The 20781-nt window shown below is 41.4% G+C and overlaps 1 protein-coding gene across 1 annotated transcript in view; it reads right to left on the reverse strand.

Annotated features, from left to right (window-relative positions):
* Positions 1–20781, reverse strand: part of LOC106583036 (chemokine-like protein TAFA-1) — a 265027-nt gene that overhangs the window by 236388 nt on the left and 7858 nt on the right. The window contains exon 2 of the mRNA XM_014166794.2: positions 13744–13877. Coding sequence (XP_014022269.1) covers positions 13744–13867 — 124 coding nt within the window. The 5' untranslated portion in view covers positions 13868–13877. The remainder of the gene's footprint in view (positions 1–13743; positions 13878–20781) is intronic.

Genomic DNA, 20781 nt, shown 5'->3' on the forward strand with positions numbered 1-20781 from the left:
CATGAAAGCGTGCTTGGAGTTTGCCAAAAGGCATCTAAAGTACTCAGACCAAGATTCTCTGGTCTGATGCAATGAAGATTGAACTCTTAGGCCTGAATGCCAAGCATCACGTCTGAAGGAAACCTGGCACCAGTGAAGCATGGTGGTGGCAGCATCAGGCTGTGGGGATGTTTTTCAGCGGCAGGGACGAGGAGACTACAGTGAGGGAAAAAAGTATTTGATCCCTGCTGATTTGTACGTTTGCCCACTGACAAAGAAATGATAAGTCAATATTTTGAATGGTAGGTTTATTTGAACAGTGAGAGACAGAATAACAACACAAAAATCCAGAAAAACGCATGTCAAAAATGTTATAAATTGATTAGCATTTTAATGAGGGAAATAACTATTTGACCGCTCTGCAAAACATGACTTAGTACTTGGTGGCAAAACCCTTGTTGGCAATTACAGAGGTCAGACATTTCTTGTAGTTGGCCACAAGGTTTGCACACATCTCAGGAGGGATTTTGTCCCAATCCTCTTTGCAGATCTTCTCCAAGTCATTAAGGTTTCGAGGCTGACGTTTGGCAACCCGAACCTTCAGCTCCCTCCACAGATTTTCTATGGGATTAAGGTCTGGAGACTGGCTAGGCCACTCCAGGACCTTAATGTGCTTCTTCTTGCGCCACTTCTTTGTTGCCTTGGCCGTGTGTTTTGGGTCATTGTCATGCTGGAATACCCATCCACGACCCATTTTCAATGCCCTGGCTGAGGGAAGGAGGTTCTCACCCAAGATTTGACAGTACATGGCCCCGTCCATCGTCCCTTTGATGCGGTGAAGTTGTCCTGTCCCCTTAGCAGAAAAACACCCCTAAAGCATAATGTTTCCACCTCCATGTTTGACGGTGGGGATGGTGTTCTTGGGGTCATAGGCAGCATTCCTCCTCCTCCAAACACGGCGAGTTGAGTTGATGCCAAAGAGCTCCATTTTGGTCTCATCTGACCACAACACTTTCCCCCAGTTGTCCTCTGAATCATTCAGATGTTCATTGGCAAACTTCAAACGGGCATGTATATGTGCTTTCTTGAGCAGGGGGACCTTGCGGGCGCAGCAGGATTTCAGTCCTTCACGGCGTAGTGTGTTACCAATTGTTTTCTTGGTGACTATGGTCCCAGCTGCCTTGAGATTATTGACAAGATCCTCCCGTGTAGTTCTGGGCTGATTCCTCACCGTTCTCATGATCATTGCAACTCCACGAGGTGAGATCTTGCGTGGAGCCCCAGGCCGAGGAAGATTGAGAGTTATTTTGTGTTTCTTCCATTTGCGAATAATCACACAAACTGTTGTCACCTACTCACCAAGCTGCTTGGCAATGGTCTTGTAGCCCATTCCAGCCTTGTGTAGGTCTACAATCTTGTCCCTGACATCCTTGGAGAGCTCTTTGGTCTTGGCCATGGTGGAGAGTTTGGAATCTGATTGATTGATTGCTTCTGTGGACAGGTGTCTTTTATACAGGTAACAAACTGAGATTAGGAGCACTCCCTTTAAGAGTGTGCTCCTAATCTCAGCTCGTTACCTGTATAAAAGACACCTGGAAGCCAGAAATCTTTCAGATTGAGAGGGGGTCAAATACTTATTTCCCTCATTAAAATACAAATCAATTTATAACATTTTTGACATGCGTTTTTCTTGATTATTTTGTTGTTATTCTGTCTCTCACTGTTCAAATAAACCTACAATTAAAATTATAGACTGATCATTTCTTTGTCAGTGGGCAAACGTACAAAATCAGCAGGGGATCAAATACTTTTTCCCCTCACTATAGTTAGGATCGAGTGAAAAATGAACGGAGCAAAGTACAGAGAGATCCTTGATGAAAACCTGCTCCAGAGCACTCAGGACCTCAGACTGGGGCTAAGGTTCACCTCCAAACAGGACAACAACCCTAAGCACACAGCCAAGACAACAACAGGAGTGGCTTCAGGACAAGTGTCTGAATATCCTTGAGTGGCCCAGCCAGAGCCCGGACTTGAACCCGATCGAACCTCTCTGGAGAGACATGAAAAAAAGCTGTGCAGCAACGCTCCCCATCCAACCTGACAGAGCTTGAGATGATCTGCAGAGAACATTGGGAGAAACTCCCCAAATACAGGTGTGCCAAAACTTGTAGAGTCTTACCAAAGAAGAATTTAGGCTGTAATCTTTGCTTTTTCATTATGGGATATTGTGTGTAGATTGCTGAAAGAAAAAAAAAACTATTGAATAGAATAAGGCTGTAAGGTAACAAAATGTGGAAAAAGTCAAGGGGTCTGAATACTTTCTGAATGCTCTGTATCCACAGCTGGGTCAATAGGCCCAGGTGGAATGAATGCAGATGGAACCCTAAACACACTTGTCGTGGGGATAGAGTGGTTGCAATCTCTAAAGAACGGTTTCAGACGCAATGTGTACATTAATTAGTAGTCGAAAAGTGTTGTAGTTGTGCGTCCTGATATTCAGACTGATTTGCTCCTGTATGTATTATTGTGTATATATTTTCTGTAAATAGTTCAATCAAGTTTATTGCACCGTACTGGCCACGTTAGTGTTTTTTTTTCTCCAATCAAGTAAAAAATGAATTGCACTATAGACACTGTAAGAACTATCACATTTTTTAAAATATCATCCCCACACGGGGGCGCCTCCATTTCAATGTATTCAAAAAACATTGGCTTTTCAAATATATTCCATACTCCTTTCTCTTAATTATTTTATGGCTATATTCCTACTAATATTCCTTTATGTACAGTACCAGCCAAAAGTTTGGACACACCTACTCATTCAAGGGCTTTTCTTTATTTTTACTATTTTCTACATTGTAGAATAATAGTGAAGACATCACAACTATGAAATAACACATGGAATCATGTAGCAACCAAAAAAGTGTTAAACAAATCAAAATATCCTGTTAGGGCTAGGGGGCAGTATTGACACGGCTGGATAAAAAACATACCCGATTTAATCTGGTTACCACTCCTACCCAGTAACTAGAATATGCATATACTTATTACATATGGATAGAAAACACCCTAAATTTTCTAAAACTGTTTGAATGGTGTCTGTGAGTATAACAGAACTCAAATGGCAGGTCAAAACCTGAGAGATTCCTTTACAGGAAGTGGCCTGTCTGACCATTTCTTGAACTTCTTTTCCATCTCTATCATTTACTAAGGATCTCTGCTCTAACGTGACACTTCCCACGTCGTCCATAGGCGCTCAGAGCCCGGGAAAAAACAGAATGTCGTCATTCCAGCCCCAGGCTGAAACACATTATCGCCTTTCTCAAGTGGCCGATCAAGGGACACTGGGCTTATGCGCGTGACCCGACCGCCCCCGCCTTTGGGATTTTTTCCTCTGTTTGCCGAAAAGGAGATTCCCTGTCGGAATATTATCGCTTTTCTACGAGAAAAATGTCGTAAAAATTGATTTTAAACAGCGGTTGACATGCTTCGAAGTACGGTAATGGAATATTTAGAATTTTATTGTCACGAATTGCGCCATGCGCGCGACACTTCTTTACTATTTCGGATAGTGTCTGGAACGCATACGAACAAAACGCCGCTATTCGGATATAACGATGGATTATTTTGGACCAAACCAACATTTGTTATTGAAGTAGCAGTCCTGGGTGTGCATTCTGACGAAGACAACAAAAGGTAATCAAACTTTTATAATAGTAAATATGATTATGGTGAGTGCTAAACTTGCCGGGTGTCTAAATAGCGAGCCCGTGATGCCTGGGCTATGTACTTAGAATATTGCAAAATGTGCTTTCACCAAAAAGCTATTTTAAAATCGGACATATCGAGTGCATAGAGGAGGTCTGTATCTATAATTCTTAAAATAATTGTTATGCTTTTTGTGAACGTTTATCGTGAGTAATTTAGTAAAATGTTAGCGAATTCCCCGGAAGTTTGCGGGGGTATGCTAGTTCTGAACGTCACATGCTAATGTAAAAAGCTGGTTTTTGATATAAATATGAACTTGATTGAACAAAACATGCATGTATTGTATAACATAATGTCCTAGGGTTGTCATCTGATGAAGATCATCAAAGGTGAGTGCTGCATTTAGCTGTCTTCTGGGTTTAGGTGACATTATATGCTGGCTTGAAAAATGGGTGTCTGATTATTTCTGGCTTGGTACTCTGCTGACATAATCTAATGTTTTGCTTTCGTTGTAAAGCCTTTTTGAAATCGGACAGTGTGGTTAGATTAACGAGAGTCTTGTCTTTAAATAGCTGTAAAATAGTCATATGTTTGAGAAATTGAAGTAATAGGATTTTTAAGGTTTTGAAAATCGCCCCACAGGCTGCCAGTGGCTGTTACGTAGGTGGGACGCAAGCGTCCCACCTAGCCCATAGAGGTTAAATTTTATATTTGAGATTCTTCCAAGTAGCCACCCTTTGTCATGATGACAGCTTTACACACTCTTGACATTCTCTCAACCAGCTTCATGAGGTAGTCAGGACTATCATTTGTTTTTCAACAGAACAATGACCCAACACACCTCCAGGCTGTGTAAGGGCTATTTGACCAAGAAGCATTACTTGTGTATACCAATCTTGATATTACTTTAGCTTTGGTCTTGAAACAACATCGGAGGAAACCACGCAATAGCCACTCTAATATTATATTAGATAACCGCTCTATATTTAGCAGCCTATATCTCCGGTTTAGCCCCCGTCTCCCTTAATCTGCATTGGATGCACTCATAAATGCATTGCTACTTACAGAATGTTTCAGAGAGCTCAAGTTATGATGCTGTGTGCATTTCATAAAATGGTTATAGTCAAACAACTAATAATAATGGTCATTTTCCTGTGTTTGGTCCGGACTGCGTTCTCACCGGCAGCGAACCGCACCACGGTACGAATTGAATCTACCGAGACCACTCTTTTTCAGTGAACCATGGTGAGAAGTCCTTGACACATTGCTGCCAACCTGATCAAATGTTTCCTTTTTAAACAATTTGCTCAAATCGGATTAAGTCGCCATCCATTCAAGTGAGCGGAATTTAATTGAATTCTGATTCCACCATCCATTCACGCACAAATTAATTATTGCAATTAAAAGTGGGTGTGAAATTAATCAGATTAATGGCCAAACAAAAACACGAAAACTCATAGTGAGATGTTATTTGCCTGTGGGTAGTGTGACGTAGTTGTAAATCTGCTTGCTTTCCCTTTGGCAGTTTGCGAAGGCTTGTAAATCGAAGCTGCATAAGTGAACCAGTCGTTTGGATTACATTAATGTTGACAAAATGTAAATATGGTTTGAGCACTATCGTGAGATTACAGTGTATGTTTCTTTCATGTTTTCACTGTATGTAAAATGCATGCAAAACTACAAGTGTGTATGTATTGTGTACTTGATACTGTAGCTAATTGCTATGTTTTCCAAACAGGAAAACCATCCCTCATCTGAGCTAGCTATCCTCATGGCAATGGAAAAATGTAAGTTTACTAAATTCAATCCAGTCCTCATTTACCAAAACATAGATGTCCCAAGGTTCACCAACCCACCCACCTACACTCAGACATCTCATCCTACAGAAAAGACCCTACAGCAGAAAAGGTCAAAGTAAACCACAAAAATAGATGTCAGAATCATATACATTGGTCATATAAAAAGCCTCAACACAACATTTAAAGTTACGAGGGTGGTCAATCTGGTCATCATAACATAGGACTCCATTCAACAACATTTCATTTTCTGCTATTGCTCACTTTAAAATGAAGATTTACAGTATCATACATCACTATTAGTTTCGATGAAGCGTCTTCAGCTGTCATTTTGACAAAATAAACAGTGTTGTCAGACACAATAAGAAGTCAATTGTTTGATCTAGTGTCGGTGCTAAACTGTTTCTCATTGTTGATTAAATCAGCAGAACTGGTAAAGTACTGACAGGTTAGCAAATTGTTTTCCACATTGTACAGGAACATGCAAGCAGCCACTTGGTGTGACTGTGAACTAATAATGTGATTAGGAATCAATTTTAATAGCGTAATTTAGCTGTGTGGATATTTCTATGTCATAATGGATAATCATAGTAATTTCATGTTTTTTTTTAATGCCTGAAGAGTTTTCCCAGACTGAGGGAGTATTGCATATCACATGGTACACTGAACATGAAGCTCATTAAAGCACCTTCCAATCATCTGTGAATAGGTTAATCATTATGATCTATTTAAAATCAATGGATTAAATCATTTTAACCATTTTATAAATGCTATGGGTAAGCCATGTTTGCTGCAGTATAATCTTGGTTAACCCAGAACTAAAGTATCACATAATTGGTTGGCTGCTTGAGTACATGTTAAGAGAAGAGATTAAGAAATGCTAGAACAAGGAGCGGAATCGGAATGAGGAGCTCCACCCTCTCTCTTTGCAAGTTACTGGTCAATTGTCCCCTCCTCTTCCAAAATTCAAAATCATGATTTGACCAAATAACAAGTGAAGAAAAACCCAAACACTGGAACTACTGCTAGTCTTATCCTATGCATCCCATTCGGTCCTGACAGATTCTCTCGGTTTACACACATAATCGTTCTATGAGAGACTAGCTTCAATATGGAATTCATGACATATTCACCTTATGCTTTAAACCATAAAAAAATCTGCATGAATTGCTCCAAAACAAAGTCCTCAGCCCCCCACTTCCTGAAGCAGCCTATATCTCACAATTTCCCTCTGAATATATTTTTTTACAAGGATGAATCAAGTGATTCCTAATCACATCATTAGTTTACAGTCACACCAAGTGGCTGCTTGCATCTTCATGTAGAACGGGGAAAACAACTGGCTAACCTGTCTGTCACCAGTTCTGCTGATTTCATCAACAATGAGAGACAGTTTAGCACTGACACTGCAACAAACAATTAACTTCTAATTGTGTCTGATAACAACGGATTTGTTTTGTGAAAATGACAGCTGAAGACGGCTCCATCAGAACTAATAATGGTGTATGATCCTGTAAATCGTAATATTGTTGCCTACATTGGAATGGGAATTAGCTAGTGCCCTCAGAGATCTAAGGGCACCTTAAACAGTTCTGCCACTATCATAAACCGACTGCCTCGCCATTGTATTCAATATCCTCCCTGTGGGCATTGATAGGAGACACAATGACAATGCACTTCTATTTGGAAGGGAAACAATTAAATATTCAGTGGCATTTGAACATAAAACTGACTGTAAAGAAATGTTTGATTCCAATCTGACTCCTGCAAACAAAAACTATCCATATACCTTTGGATGTTACAGTTTGACCCTTCTATTGGGCTGCAGAGTGTCCAGTAAAATCCACAGCAGCAGCCTGCTTTCTTCAGGAATGTTCCTGGCAGTACTGTGAGGAGAGAGCTGAGCTGGGCTTGTATGTCATGTCACATTCCCCTCATCTGTCAATGTAGTGGATTATTTCTTGAGAGACCAGAATTGGCTGCCCAGAATCAGGGCGCCATCAATCTTCCTGGCGCGGGGGACGCAGGGGAGGCCACAGAGCAGAGGCTCATGGGAAGGCAGCGGCGCCACTTCCTGAGTAGGTGATGGAGCAGTCAGGCAACTCGTTACTCAATCCCAGCCTCAACTTTGACCAGCATATTTGTCACTGAAATATTCAAATAAATAAAGAAATGGAGGTTGAAAACCCCTATCTCTCTCATATATTTTCGGTATGCATGTACTGCACAGTGGCATTCTGTCAGCTGGCTGTTGCAGGAGGGGATAAGCCGGTTTTTCAAACATTGTTAGATGCTTGAACAGGCTTGAGGATTACATTTGTACCTTGCTCAACATGACCTTCACTTCCCCTGTGCAGAGATATATCCACACCCTCATCTGAACACAGAGAGCTACTGCACCATTCACTCACTCAGCCAGAGAGCTCAGGTAGCCAGTGCGAAAATCAGCCTCCATATCGAGATCCACACTACCTTCATTCAAGGCTTCTTTCTGGTACAGAACACATGCCTGTCAATCAAACAATAATGTAACACCTTTGTTAGAAAATAATGCATATAGAGTAGGCAATATTGCAATATTCTAAATATGTGATAGACATGGATGTTTTCAAAATAAGACGTGTGTACAATGCCAGAAGTTGTGTAAACAGAAATATTGCATCAAAGTCAAGTTTGACTGAGTCCAACCCACAAGGCAGAAGCACAACCACTCACACACAGGGCTATTTGTTTTGTGTATTGACTGCCAGAAGTTGTAGCCATCTTAAAACACTTTGAGCCGTAACATATGAACCGGGACATGTGAAGTTCCTTTTTAAAAAAGATGTGTACAATGTTCTCAGCATCAAAAGCATGTATGTAACCAGATGAAAGGGTCTGACAGTGTAATGCATTATGTCAGGTAAATGTGATGCATCACGGTTGAATTCTGTTTAACGTTTCCCCTTTTCAATTATGACTATCCATTCAAGTGTTTATCAATCTGAGATCTCACTCTCGTCTGTCTACACACACTGTATACAGTATATTTATATCACATAGTCTGGTCGCTGAAACCAGAGAGCATTCTAAGATTATAAAATCAATTCTAATACAAATATTCATCATAGCATTTCAATTCCGAGAAAGCAGTTCTCGTTAGATCGGTTAACGCCAGTATGCACATGAGTAAGATTGATGAGCACTTAAAAGGCCTTGAAAGTGCAGTAAAACAACAACAACAAAAAGGTGTCCATCACCCGGCCAACATAAAGGCAACATAAATTTGGAGTGGTTTTTGATTATGATAGTGAATGTCAACACATCCAATGGTGATTATACTGTATGTATTGTAACGTGTCATCACCAATTATTGTAATGCTTTATCACTGTTAGTTGTAGATAGCCTGAGTTTAACTTAGCCTTTCTATCATTCTATCATTTGAAAATAAGCCAGTGACAGTACTCACTGAGTACATGCTGCTGATTGACCATCCCAATCTTCTCCATAGCACACTGAACAATAAACGCATCCGTTGCTCTTCTGTGCCAAGAATCAGAGCTGCATCCACTTTCACAGTACAGAACACTCCTGCTCTCAGACAAAACACTCTTACTCTCAGACTAAACAGTCCTGCTCTCAGACTGAACAGTCCTACTCTCAGACTGAACAGTCCTACTCTCAGACTAAACAGTCCTGCTCTCAGACAAAACACTCTTACTCTCAGACTAAACAGTCCTGCTCTCAGACTGAACAGTCCTACTCTCAGACTGAACAGTCCTACTCTCAGACTGAACAGTCCTACTCTCAGACTGAACAGTCCTACTCTCAGACTAAACAGTCCTGCTCTCAGACAAAACACTCTTACTCTCAGACTGAACAGTCCTGCTCTCAGAATGGAAATTAATTGTAGGTTCCCACAAGGATAGAAGAAGTGTGTGTGTGTGTGTGTGTGTGTGTGTGTGTGTGTGTGTGTGTGTGTGTGTGTGTGTGTGTGAGCTGATCTCTGACCATAACTTTCACAAAACTAGAACAGGAGGATATTTTTCTCACCCACAGCTGACCTCTCTAGGTGCAGGCGGTTCTTATGTTAAAAAGCTAATTCATTATCAACATACTTGCCTTGACATCACAAGTCGGAGAAATCAATGCCTTTTTTGGGCCTTGTGCTTCAATTACTGTCGTTTCACTCCATGGTGCAGCACGGCTCGGAGAATGAGACAAGTACAGATAGATAGCATCAATGTTTAACAGGTGTTGGGATTTGGTTTCCTGGTGAAAGGGGTTTGGAATACTGTTGTTGTCAGCAGCTGGTTTCCTGGTGAAAGGGGTTTGGAATACTGTTGTTGTCAGCAGCTGCGGGGAGCGAGTCATTGTTAAAAGCTTAAAGGAGCCTGTTTCTGCCGCTTCCAAAGACACATGGCTGGGGAACTCTACTCCCACTGGTGTAAAGTACCTCAGTAAAATACCTCAGTAAAATACTTAAGTCCTACTTAAGTCGTTTTTGGGGTGTATCTGTACTTTAATATTTATATTTGTGACAACTTTTACTTCACTACATTCCTGAAGAAAATAATTTACTTTTTACTGCATACATTTTGACACCCAAAAGTACTCGTTACATTTCTAATGCTTAGCAGGACAGGAAAATGGTCAAATTCACACACTTATCAAGAAAACATCCCTGGTCATCCTTACTGCCTCTGATCTGGCGGACTCACTAAACACAAATGCTTTGTTTGTAAATTATGTGTTGGAGTGTTTTTAAATGGTGCCATCTGATTTGCTTAATGTAAGGAATTTTAAATTATTTATACTTTAACTGTTACTTTTGATACTTAAGTATATTATAGCAATTATATTCCCTTTTGATACTTAGGTATATTTTAAATCAAATACCTTTAGAGTTTTACTCAAGTAATATTTTACTGGGTGACTCACTTTTACTTGAGTCATTTCGTATTAAGGAATCTTTACCTTTACTCAATAATGACAATTGGGTACTTTTTCCACCACTGTCTACTGCCACATAAACAGGGAGAATCAGACCCACCTCACTGACACCCTCCCCTTTTGCCCCCACAGTCAACAAGCAACTGGATTTAATTGTTGAATGTTTCCAGAGAGGGAGAGAGAAACATAATTGTAATTTCCATGTGAGCCACTGTGATCAAAGCTGCCTGCACTCATAGCATACTGATGGGGAGTTTAGCCTAGAGCTTGTCCTACGTACCAACCAAACAGCTAGTCTGATAGATTCAGGATGCTGCAGTCACTCTTTCCCCACACTGAGACTCCTCTCCCGTTAAAAAGTGCTCTTTGTCTATCTGGGGCTGAGGGGGAGTTCCAACCTCTGATCAAAACAGCAGCTGCAGCTGAGCTTAAACATTACAATCAACTCCAAGCAAAAAAAGATTTGCTCCAAAGAATGTACGAGAATGTCAATAAAAACAACCTTGAAGATAATGTAGTTATACAGTTACCAGTCAAAAGATTAGACACACCTACTCATTCAAGGGTTTGTCTTTATTTTTACTATTTTCTACATTGTAGAATAATAGTGAAGACATCAAAACTATGAAATAACACATATGGAATAATGTAGTAACCAAAAAAGTGTTAATCAAATCAAAATGGCCTCTCTTTTAAAATGCATATTCAACAACTTACAAAAAAATTGAAGCTGAAATTAGGATTTTATTTTAGGAATAAGGCTTGTTTTTCTTTTGAAGCCAGAAGGAGGCTAGTATCAGCTACATTTATGCCTTTACTAGACTATGGGGATATTTTATATATAAATGCTTCCGCTCAGTGTTTGAGATCAATTGACACCCTTTACCATGGCACTTTGAGATTTATTTTAAATTGCAAAACCCTTACGCACCACTGCACTTTGTATACCAGGGTTGGCTGGCCTTCTCTAGTCACTCGTAGGCTCAGTCACTGGTATACTTTTATTTACAAAGCCATTTTGGGTTTACTACCTTTTATTTGGGCATTTTTATTGTTCAGAAATGTGGTGGGTACTCTCTTCGTTCGAGGGACTTTATCTTGCTAACTGTTCCAAATGTCCGAACTGAATTTGGTAAAAGGGCTTTTATGTACTCTGCGCCATCGTCTTGGAATGTCTTACAAAATACTTTTAAACTGGAAGAACTTGTCCCGATTGGTATTTTTAAATCACTGATGAATGATCTTGAGACTGATTCCCTGACCTGTCAATGTTTTTAATTTGCTGTTTTTGATTTTGTTATATTCTTTGTTAATTTTATGGTTTTTACTAGATTACTTGTAGTTTTTCATGTTGTTTGTCTAATTTTTGTAATGACTTGGCGCTGCCTATCTTGGCCAGGACGCTCTTGAAAAAGAGATTTTAAATCTCAATGAGCCTTTCCTGGTTAAATAAAGGTTTAAAAAAAAAAAAAAAAAAATAGATGTTATATTTGAGATTCTTCCAAGTAGCCACCCTTTGCCTTGACGACAGCTTTGCACACTCTTGGTATTCTCTCAACCAGCTTCAAGGGTTAGTCACCTGGAATTTCAATTAACAGGTGTGCCTTCTTAAAAGTTCATTTGTGGAATTTCTTTCTTTCTTAATGTGTTTGATCCAATCAGTTGTGTTGTGACAAGTTAGGGGGGTATACAGAAGACAGCCCTATTTGGTAAAAGACCAAGTCCATATTATGGTAAGAACAGCTCAAGACCCAGAGTTACCTCTGCTGCAGAGGATAAGTTCATTAGAGTAAACTGCACCTCAGATTGCAGCCCAAATAAATGCTTCACAGAGTTCAAGTAAGAGACACATCTGAACATCAACTCTTCAGAGGAGACTGCGTGAATCAGGCTTTCATGGTTAAATTGCTGCAAAGAAACCACTACTAAAGGACACTAATAAAAAGAAGAGACTTGCTTGGGCCAGGAAACACGAGCAATGGACATTAGACCGGTGAAAATCTGTCCTTTGGTCTGATGAGTCCAAATTTTAGATTTTTGGTTCCAACCGCCGTGTCTTTGTGAGATGCAGAGTAGGTGAACGGTTTATCTCCGCATGTGTGGTTCCCACCGTGAAGCATGGATGAGGAGATGTGATGGTGTGGGGGTGCTTTGCTGGTGACACTGTTGGTGATTCACTTAGAATTCAAGGCACACTTAAACAGCATGGCTACCACAGCATTCCGCAGCGATACACCATCCCATCTGGTTTGCTCTTAGTGGGACTATCATTTGTTTTTCAACAGGACAATGACCCAAAACACACCTACAGGCTGAAGGAGAGCGATAGTGCTGCATCAGATGACATGGCCTCCACAATCACCCGACCTCAACCAAATTGAGATGGTTTGGGATGAGGTGGACCACAGAGTGAAGGAACAGCAGCTAACAAGTGCTCAGCAAATGTGAGAACTCCTTCAAGACTGTTGGGAAAGCCTTCCTCATGAAGCTGATTGAGAGAATGCCAAGAGTGTGCAAAAGCTGTCATCATGGCAAAGGGTGGCTACTTTGATGAATCTCTAATATAAAATATATTTTGATTTGTTTAACACTTTTTTGGTTACTACATGATTCTATATGTGTTCTTTCATAGTTTGATGTCTTCACTATTATTCTACAATGTAGAAAATAGTGAAAACAAAGGAAAACCCTTGAATGAGTAGGTGTGTCCAAACTTTTGACTCGTACTGTATGTAGAGCTGGAGCCATAAGCAATGAACCATTAGAAACAAACAATCCATTATACCATGCTAGCATCTATAGAAACAAACAATCCATTATACCATGCTAGCATCTATAGAAACAAACAATCCATTATACCATGCTAGCATCTATAGAAACAAACAATCCATTATACCATGCTAGCATCTATAGAAACAAACAATCCATTATACCATGCTAGCATCTATAGAAACAAACAATCCATTATACCATGCTAGCATCTATAGAAACAAACAATCCATTATACCATGCTAGCATCTATAGAAACAAACAATCCATTATACCATGCTAGCATCTATAGAAACAAACAAGTATAAAAATGAACGCAACCACAGGGCACTATTCTTCTTCTCACAGTAGCTGCCATAGTGGTTTCAAACCACAATAAAAAAACATCGCTATTACAAAAAGACAGAAGACTGTTTTCTCACTGTATCCACCAGGGACACAGTGAATGGTACCATAGCATTATTTTACAATGACACTTCTCAGAGAGGTCCCCTGAGAGGACTGGCTGGGTACTGGGTACAATGTGATGTGGCAGACAGAACAGAGACAGGGGCTCACCCAGGATCTGTATGGCATTGCGTCCGGGCCGTGGAACGTGGTGCTGCTGGATAGTCTCGTACAGTGTGGCCTGGCACAGCAGCAGGAAGCCTAGGCTAATCCACAGGCCCAGGAACCAGGACATGGCAGAGCAGCTGCAGAAAGAGTGCAAAGAGAAGGTTAAAACGACATGGCAGGGCAGGGTGGCAGAGCGGCTACAGGGGGAGAGCAGACAGAGGGTTAAAGAAACATGTCAGGGCAGGGGCAGCTACAGGACGAAAGCAGAGAGAGGGTTAAAGAGACATGGCAGGGACAGCTACAGGAGGAGGGTAGAGGGTTAAAGAGACATGGAAGAGGGTGTCTAATGGAGGAGATAGAAAAGACTGAGGGGGTGATGGAGGGTGACCCACAAAATACATGGAAGGAATATTGAAAAGAAACACAAACCAAATGAGAGAGGTTAGGAGAGGAAATCAGGGACAGTGGTTCTTAGAAGAAAAAACAGGTATAAACATTGATCGACATGGCCAACATGGGGAGGGCTATCCCAGGACAATCAAAACAACTCCATCTGAAGAGAAAGTGACAAGGTCAAACTTGTCAAAAATCACCATACTACATGAGAACAGAAAATGATTATGACTCAGACAGACAAAAGAATATCCCAGACTTGTGTATGGGGTAGCTACAAAGAAAACAGGACCATTACATCCCTAGTGTTGCCTTTGTAGCAAAGATATTACCCGCAACACAGTCACCTCTCCAACGATGGCCATATTTTATGAGTTCCAAACAACCCTGTGCAATTGGAAAATAGACACTACTTAAACCAAAGATCAGAAATCAACCAATTTTGATCATCATCTTCACACCATGTACACAGTGTAGCCTGCCAACTCAAAATATAAAGGCCCAAAATGTATGCTTCCATTCCACAGATAAAGGCATGATGAGACACCTTGGCCATTCATTTAACGATCGCCTAACGGCTGCTGAAGGCTTATGGACCCATGCCTCGCTCGCCCTTCCTCACAGTGAATAATAACTCCACCTCTCCAGGTGTTACTACCTCCTCTCCTCTTAATTCTACTCTGAAAGATGCTTGGTCCTGAATTCACTATAGCTTTCCAAAACTGCATCCCAGTCATTCAGTAGATTTTCCACATCCTCATTTGTAAAAGTGACCTAGTCCTATACTGATAAACAATCTCAGAGTGTTTGTAAATTACATAGTAAATTGGAAGGGTAGAGTTATGTCTTTCATGGAGTTATCAGAGTTATGGGAAGTTCCGCACAATCCAAGATTACAGCCAATTAATTACAGCATTACCCAAAAAAAGTATACCAGTTTCATTTGAGGACCAGAATGTTGACAGCTGTGCTATACAGATTGCAAAATAGCTGGGAAGAGATTTTTGATGTACCGATTTTATGGCACAGGGGGAATGAGTGTGTAACGGGTGTCGTTATGATCAGACCAAAATGCAGCAGGAACGTGTATACTCATCTTCTTCTTTAATGTGAAGAAGGAAAAACAAACCAATCACATATACAAAACAAACGAACGACACTAACAGTCCTATCAGGTGCTCAGACACTAAACAGTAGACAACTACCCACAAATACCATAGAAAAAACACCCCTCTTAAATAAGACCTTCAATTAGAAGCAACGAGGAGCAGCTGCTTCCAATTGAAGGTCAACCCCATAACTAAACAAAGACATAGAACGACTAGAACTAACATAGAAATAAACTAACAAGAACATAGCCCAAAAACCCTGGAACACTCTAAACAAACACCCCTCTTACATAATAACATAACCCAACAAACCCCGAACCACATAAAACAAACACCCCCTGCCACGTCCTGACCAAACTACAATAACAAATAACCCCTTTTCTGGTCAGAACGTGACAGTACCCCCCCGAAAGGTGCAGACCCCGGATGCACCTAAAACAGCAAAACAAAACCTAATCCAATAATTCTAAACATAAACAACAAAAAAATATTCCCCAACTAAAGGGAGGGAAGGGAGGGTGGCCACCGTCACCGACGGTTCTTGTGCTACACCCCCCCTCCCCAACCCACCTACTATGGAGGTGGCTCAGGCTCCGGCCTTACTCCCCAACCTAACCTGTCCACCCCCGCTAAATATCTATAAAATTTTACCCCTCCCGAAGTCTCTGGGCTATGGCACATCGCTGAAGACCTCGGGCTGATGCGCGTCGCTGGAGACCTCGGGCTGAAGGGCGACTCAGGCTGCGCCGATTCCGGACTGTGGGTCGTCTCTCTCGGCTCCGGACTGTGGGCCGTCTCTCTCGGCTCCGGACTGTGGGCCGTCTCTCTCGGCTCCGGACTGTGGGCCGTCTCTCTCGGCTCCGGACTGTGGGACGTCTCTCTACGGGGCACTGTCGCCGGAAGCTCTGGACGAGGCACTGTTGCCGGAAGCTCTGGACGAGGCACTGTTGCCGGAAGCTCTGGACGAGGCACTGTTGCCGGAAGCTCTGGATGAGGCACTGTTGCCGGAAGCTCTGGATGAGGCACTGTCGTCGGAAGCTCTAGACGGGGACTGCGCACTGAAGGCCTGATTCGTGGGGCTGGCTTAGGACTTGCCAGACTAAGGACACGCACCACAGGGCTAGTGCGAGGAGCAGGAGCAGGACTGGGCTGACACACTGGAGGCCTGGTGCGTGGGGCTGGTAGTGGAGGCGCCAGACTGGAGACACGCACCTCAGGGCTAGTGCGGGAAGCGGGAACAGGATACACTGGTCCGTGGAGGCACACTGGTGGTCTCGAGCGCACCTCCTGCATAACCCGTCCTGGCTGGATGGTAATAGTAGCCCTGTACGAGCGGAGTGCTGGCACAGGGTGAACTGGGCTGTACAGAGGCCTGATGGTTGCCGTGCGTAGAGCAGGCGTAGAGTAGCCTGGACCTAGGAGGCGCACTGGTGGCCAGATGTGCTGCGCAGGCATCCTCCTCCCAGGCTGGATGCCCACTCTAGCACGACACTTGCGAGGGGCTGGGATCGCTCGCACCGGACTGTGCGTGCGCATGGGCGAGCTTGTGCGCACTTCCACGTACTTTGGCGCTCTCCACTCCATACGCTCCCCATAATAAGCACGGAGAATTGGCTTAGGTCTACTACCTGACTTAGCCACACTCCCCGTGTGCCCCCCCAATTTTTTTTATTGGGGCTGCCTCTCCGGCCTCCTTGCCAGCTGTGTTCCCCTGTAGCATTCCCGGTTCTCTTCAACCTCTCGTATCTCCGCTCTCCTGGCTGCTTCCACCTGTTCCGGTGGGCAACGGTGTTCACCAGCCTGGTGCCATGGTCCAGCCCCGTCCAGAATTTCCTCCCATGTCCACAACTCCCTGTAGTCCACCTGCTGCTCCTTCCTCTGCTGCTTGGTCCTTTGGTGGTGGGTAGTTCTGTAACGGGTGTCGTAAGGATCAGACCAAAATGCAGCGGGAACGTGTATACTCATCTTCTTTTTTAATGTGAAGAAGGAAAAACAAACAAATCACGTATACAAAACAAACTAACGACACTAACAGTCCTATCAGGTGCTCAGACACTAAACAGGAGACAACTACCCACAAATACCATAGAAAAACACCCCTCTTAAATAAGACCTTCAATTAGAAGCAACGAGGAGCAGCTGCTTCCAATTGAAGGTCAACCCCATAACTAAACATAGACATAGAACGACTAGAACTAACATAGAAATAAACATAGCCCAAAAACCCCGGAACACTCTAAACAAACACCCCTCTTACATAATAACATAACCCAACAAACCCCGAACCACATAAAACAAACACCCCCTGCCACGTTCTGACCAAACTACAGTAACAAATAACCCCTTTTCTGGTCAAAAAAGGTTCAAGACTTTGTGCTTTTCAGCTAAAATTATTGTACAGAATTCTTGCCACCAACAAAATGTTAAATATTTAGAGCATACAATCATCGCAGCTCAGCTGGGAAGAGATTTTTGATGTACCGATTTTATGGCACAGGGGGAATGAGTGATATAAAATGACGCAAGGTTCAAGACTTCATGCTTTTCAGCTAAAATTATTGTACAGAATTCTTGCCACCAACAAAATGTTAAATATTTAGAGCATACAATCACCGCAGCTCTGCGAATTCTGTTGTGAGGATACATAATCAATATACCCTTCTTCTGGTATAGCCCTCAGGTAACCAGTTTCCGGTCTCAGGTTCGGGAATGGCTGAAAAAGCACAACATTAATCAAAAGTTGACCCTAGAAATAGCATTGTTGGGAGATCTGGAGAGACCTGGTCAGTCAGTTAATAATACACTAATACTCTTAGTAAAAGTATTTATCTTCAACTCGCAAGCTGTGGATTATATTTGATTAGATAGATTCAAATTGTATGTTAAACATCACAGCATAGTTGAAACATACAGTGGTTCTTTCTTTAAAAGTTGTGGCGTACTGCAGCACAGCTTGCGGGGTGCCACAGAATTCTATGGCACGTTATTTGAGTGTTAGCCATTGTTGCCAGAATCACGCAATTTACCATAATCTGCCACCATCTACCACAAACGGCAATCCAGGCTTTGGTTTAGTTTATTTGGCATTGTTTCCAAATGCTAACGTTTCAGCATTTGTGGTAGAAATCCTATTCAAGTCATGGTACTGATATTAGCATTTTTTGCACAGTATGTTCAAATCATATACATTTTAGAAACTTTTAGATGATTTGGACATGATGTGCGAAAAATGCTAATATCGGTACCATGACATGAATCAGATTTGTGACACAAATGCTAAAACGTTAGCATTTGGAAACAATGCCAGGGAAACAAAACCAAAGCATGGAGTGCTATCACACGTTGTCCATAGACTGCTTACAGGGTAAGGAAACCAATGTGTCATTTTGTAATTTGATTGAACTATGCCTTTGAGAGTATTTTATCTATCTATTGGCTCCAGGTCATCTATAAGTCTTTGCTAGGTAAAGCCCCGCCTTATCTCAGCTCACTGGTCACCATAGCAGCACCCACGCGTAACACGCGCTCGAGCAGGTATATTTCACTGGTCACCTCCAAAGCCAATTCCTCCTTTGGCCACCTTTCCTTCCAGTTATCTGCTGCCAATGACTGGAATGATTTGCAAAAATCACTGAAGCTGGAGACCCATATCTCCCTCACTAACTTTAAGCTCCAGCTGTCAGAGCAGCTCACAGATGCCTGCACCTGTACATAGCCCATCTGTAAATCGCCCATCCAACTACCTCATCCCCATACTGTTATTTTTTTTTCTTTCTACTTTGCACCCCAGTATCTCTACTTGCACATTCATCTTCTGCACATCTATCACTCCAGTGTTAATTGCTAAATTGTAATTATTTCCCCACTATGGCCTATTTATTGCCTTACCTCCGTTATCTTACCTCATTTGCACACACTGTATATAGACTTTTTTTCTCTATTGTGTTATTGACTGTATGTTTGTTTATTCCATGTGTAACACTGTGTTGTTGTTCGTGTCACACTGCTTTGTTTATCTTGGCCAGGTCGCAGTTGTAAATGAGAACTTGTTCTCAAATAGCCTACCTGGTTAAATAAAGGTGAAATAAAATACAAATAAAATAAATATTGACACCTTTTATATCAAGTCGACTGCTGAACACTGATCAATTGCCGTAAAAGAAAATACCTGACTTCAACTGAAAGATTGTTGTCCAGCGCCTTCTCGCCATCTCCCTTGTTCGTGAAACCCGTTTGGACCATAGTATGGCACAGATTGCCGTTGTGTTGTCCTCTTGGTAGTTTTTTATGTTATAGTATTGATAAATGGCAAAGATTCAGCAGACCTAAAGAGACCTCCCAGTAAGCAAAATGAAGCTGAAAAGACATTGAAGTTGGCTCAATTTAGGTTCTGAAATAAAGGTGAAAAAACGTGTTTTTCTGACATTTTAAATACATACTGTATTTTCCAGACGTTGAAAATACGTATTTTCCGGACATTGAAATCAGGTTCATTTTCAGTTCTGAATGAAAGATGAAAGGACTTATTTTCCGGACATTGAAAATACGTATTTTCCGGACCATGAAATCAGGTTAATTTTCAGTTCTGAATAAAAATTGAAAATATGGAATTTACGGATGTTGAAAATGCATATTTTGGGGTTTGTGATTCTATGACCAACTGCACGTACATTCTCAATGAAGTAAGCATTATCACAATAATATTATTTTTTTGGCATTTAATTTAGGAAAGAGGAGCCAAATGAAGATTACATAGAATATTTATTATTGCTCCCATCTGTCACATTCACTTATGTTAGCTATTTCAAAAGCTTTAAAACTGGCACAGATGATGATCAAAGTAGTCCAACCTACACAATAAACCAACACACCAATTCAACTACAATAACATTCTCAGTAACAGATACAGAATTATTTGCTATGGCTGTGATATGTTTTTGTTTATCTACAGTGCCTTCAGTAAGTTTTCATACCCCTTGACTTATTTCACATTTTGTTGTGTTACAGCCTGATTTAAAATTGGATTAAACAGATATTTTTGCTGACCCGTCGACACACAATACCCCATAATGATAAACATGTTTTTAGACATTTTTGCAAATGTATTTAAAATGAAATACAGAAATATCTAATTTTCATAAGTCAAGACTTTGTAGAAGCAACTTAGGCAGTAATTACAGCGGTGAGTCTTTCTGGGTAAGTCTCTAAGAGCATTCCACACCTGGATTGTGCAATATTTACCCATTATTCTTTTCAAAATTCTTCAAGCACTGTCAAATTGGTTGTTGGTCATTTCTAGACAACCATTTTCAGGCCTTTCCATAGATTTTCAAGTAGGTTTAAGTCAAGAACTGTAACTTGGCCATTCAAGAACATTTACATTCTTCTTGGTAAGCAAATCCAGTGTAGATTTGGACTTGTGTTTTAGGTTATTGTCCTGCTGAAAGTTGAATTCATCTCCCAGTGTCTGGTGGAAAGCTGACTGAACCAGGTTTTCCTCTAGGATTTTGCCAGTGCTTAGCTTTATTTAGTTAATTTT

The sequence above is a fragment of the Salmo salar genome, chromosome ssa22 (genome assembly GCF_905237065.1).
Source record: "Salmo salar chromosome ssa22, Ssal_v3.1, whole genome shotgun sequence".
Classification (NCBI taxonomy): domain Eukaryota; kingdom Metazoa; phylum Chordata; class Actinopteri; order Salmoniformes; family Salmonidae; genus Salmo; species Salmo salar.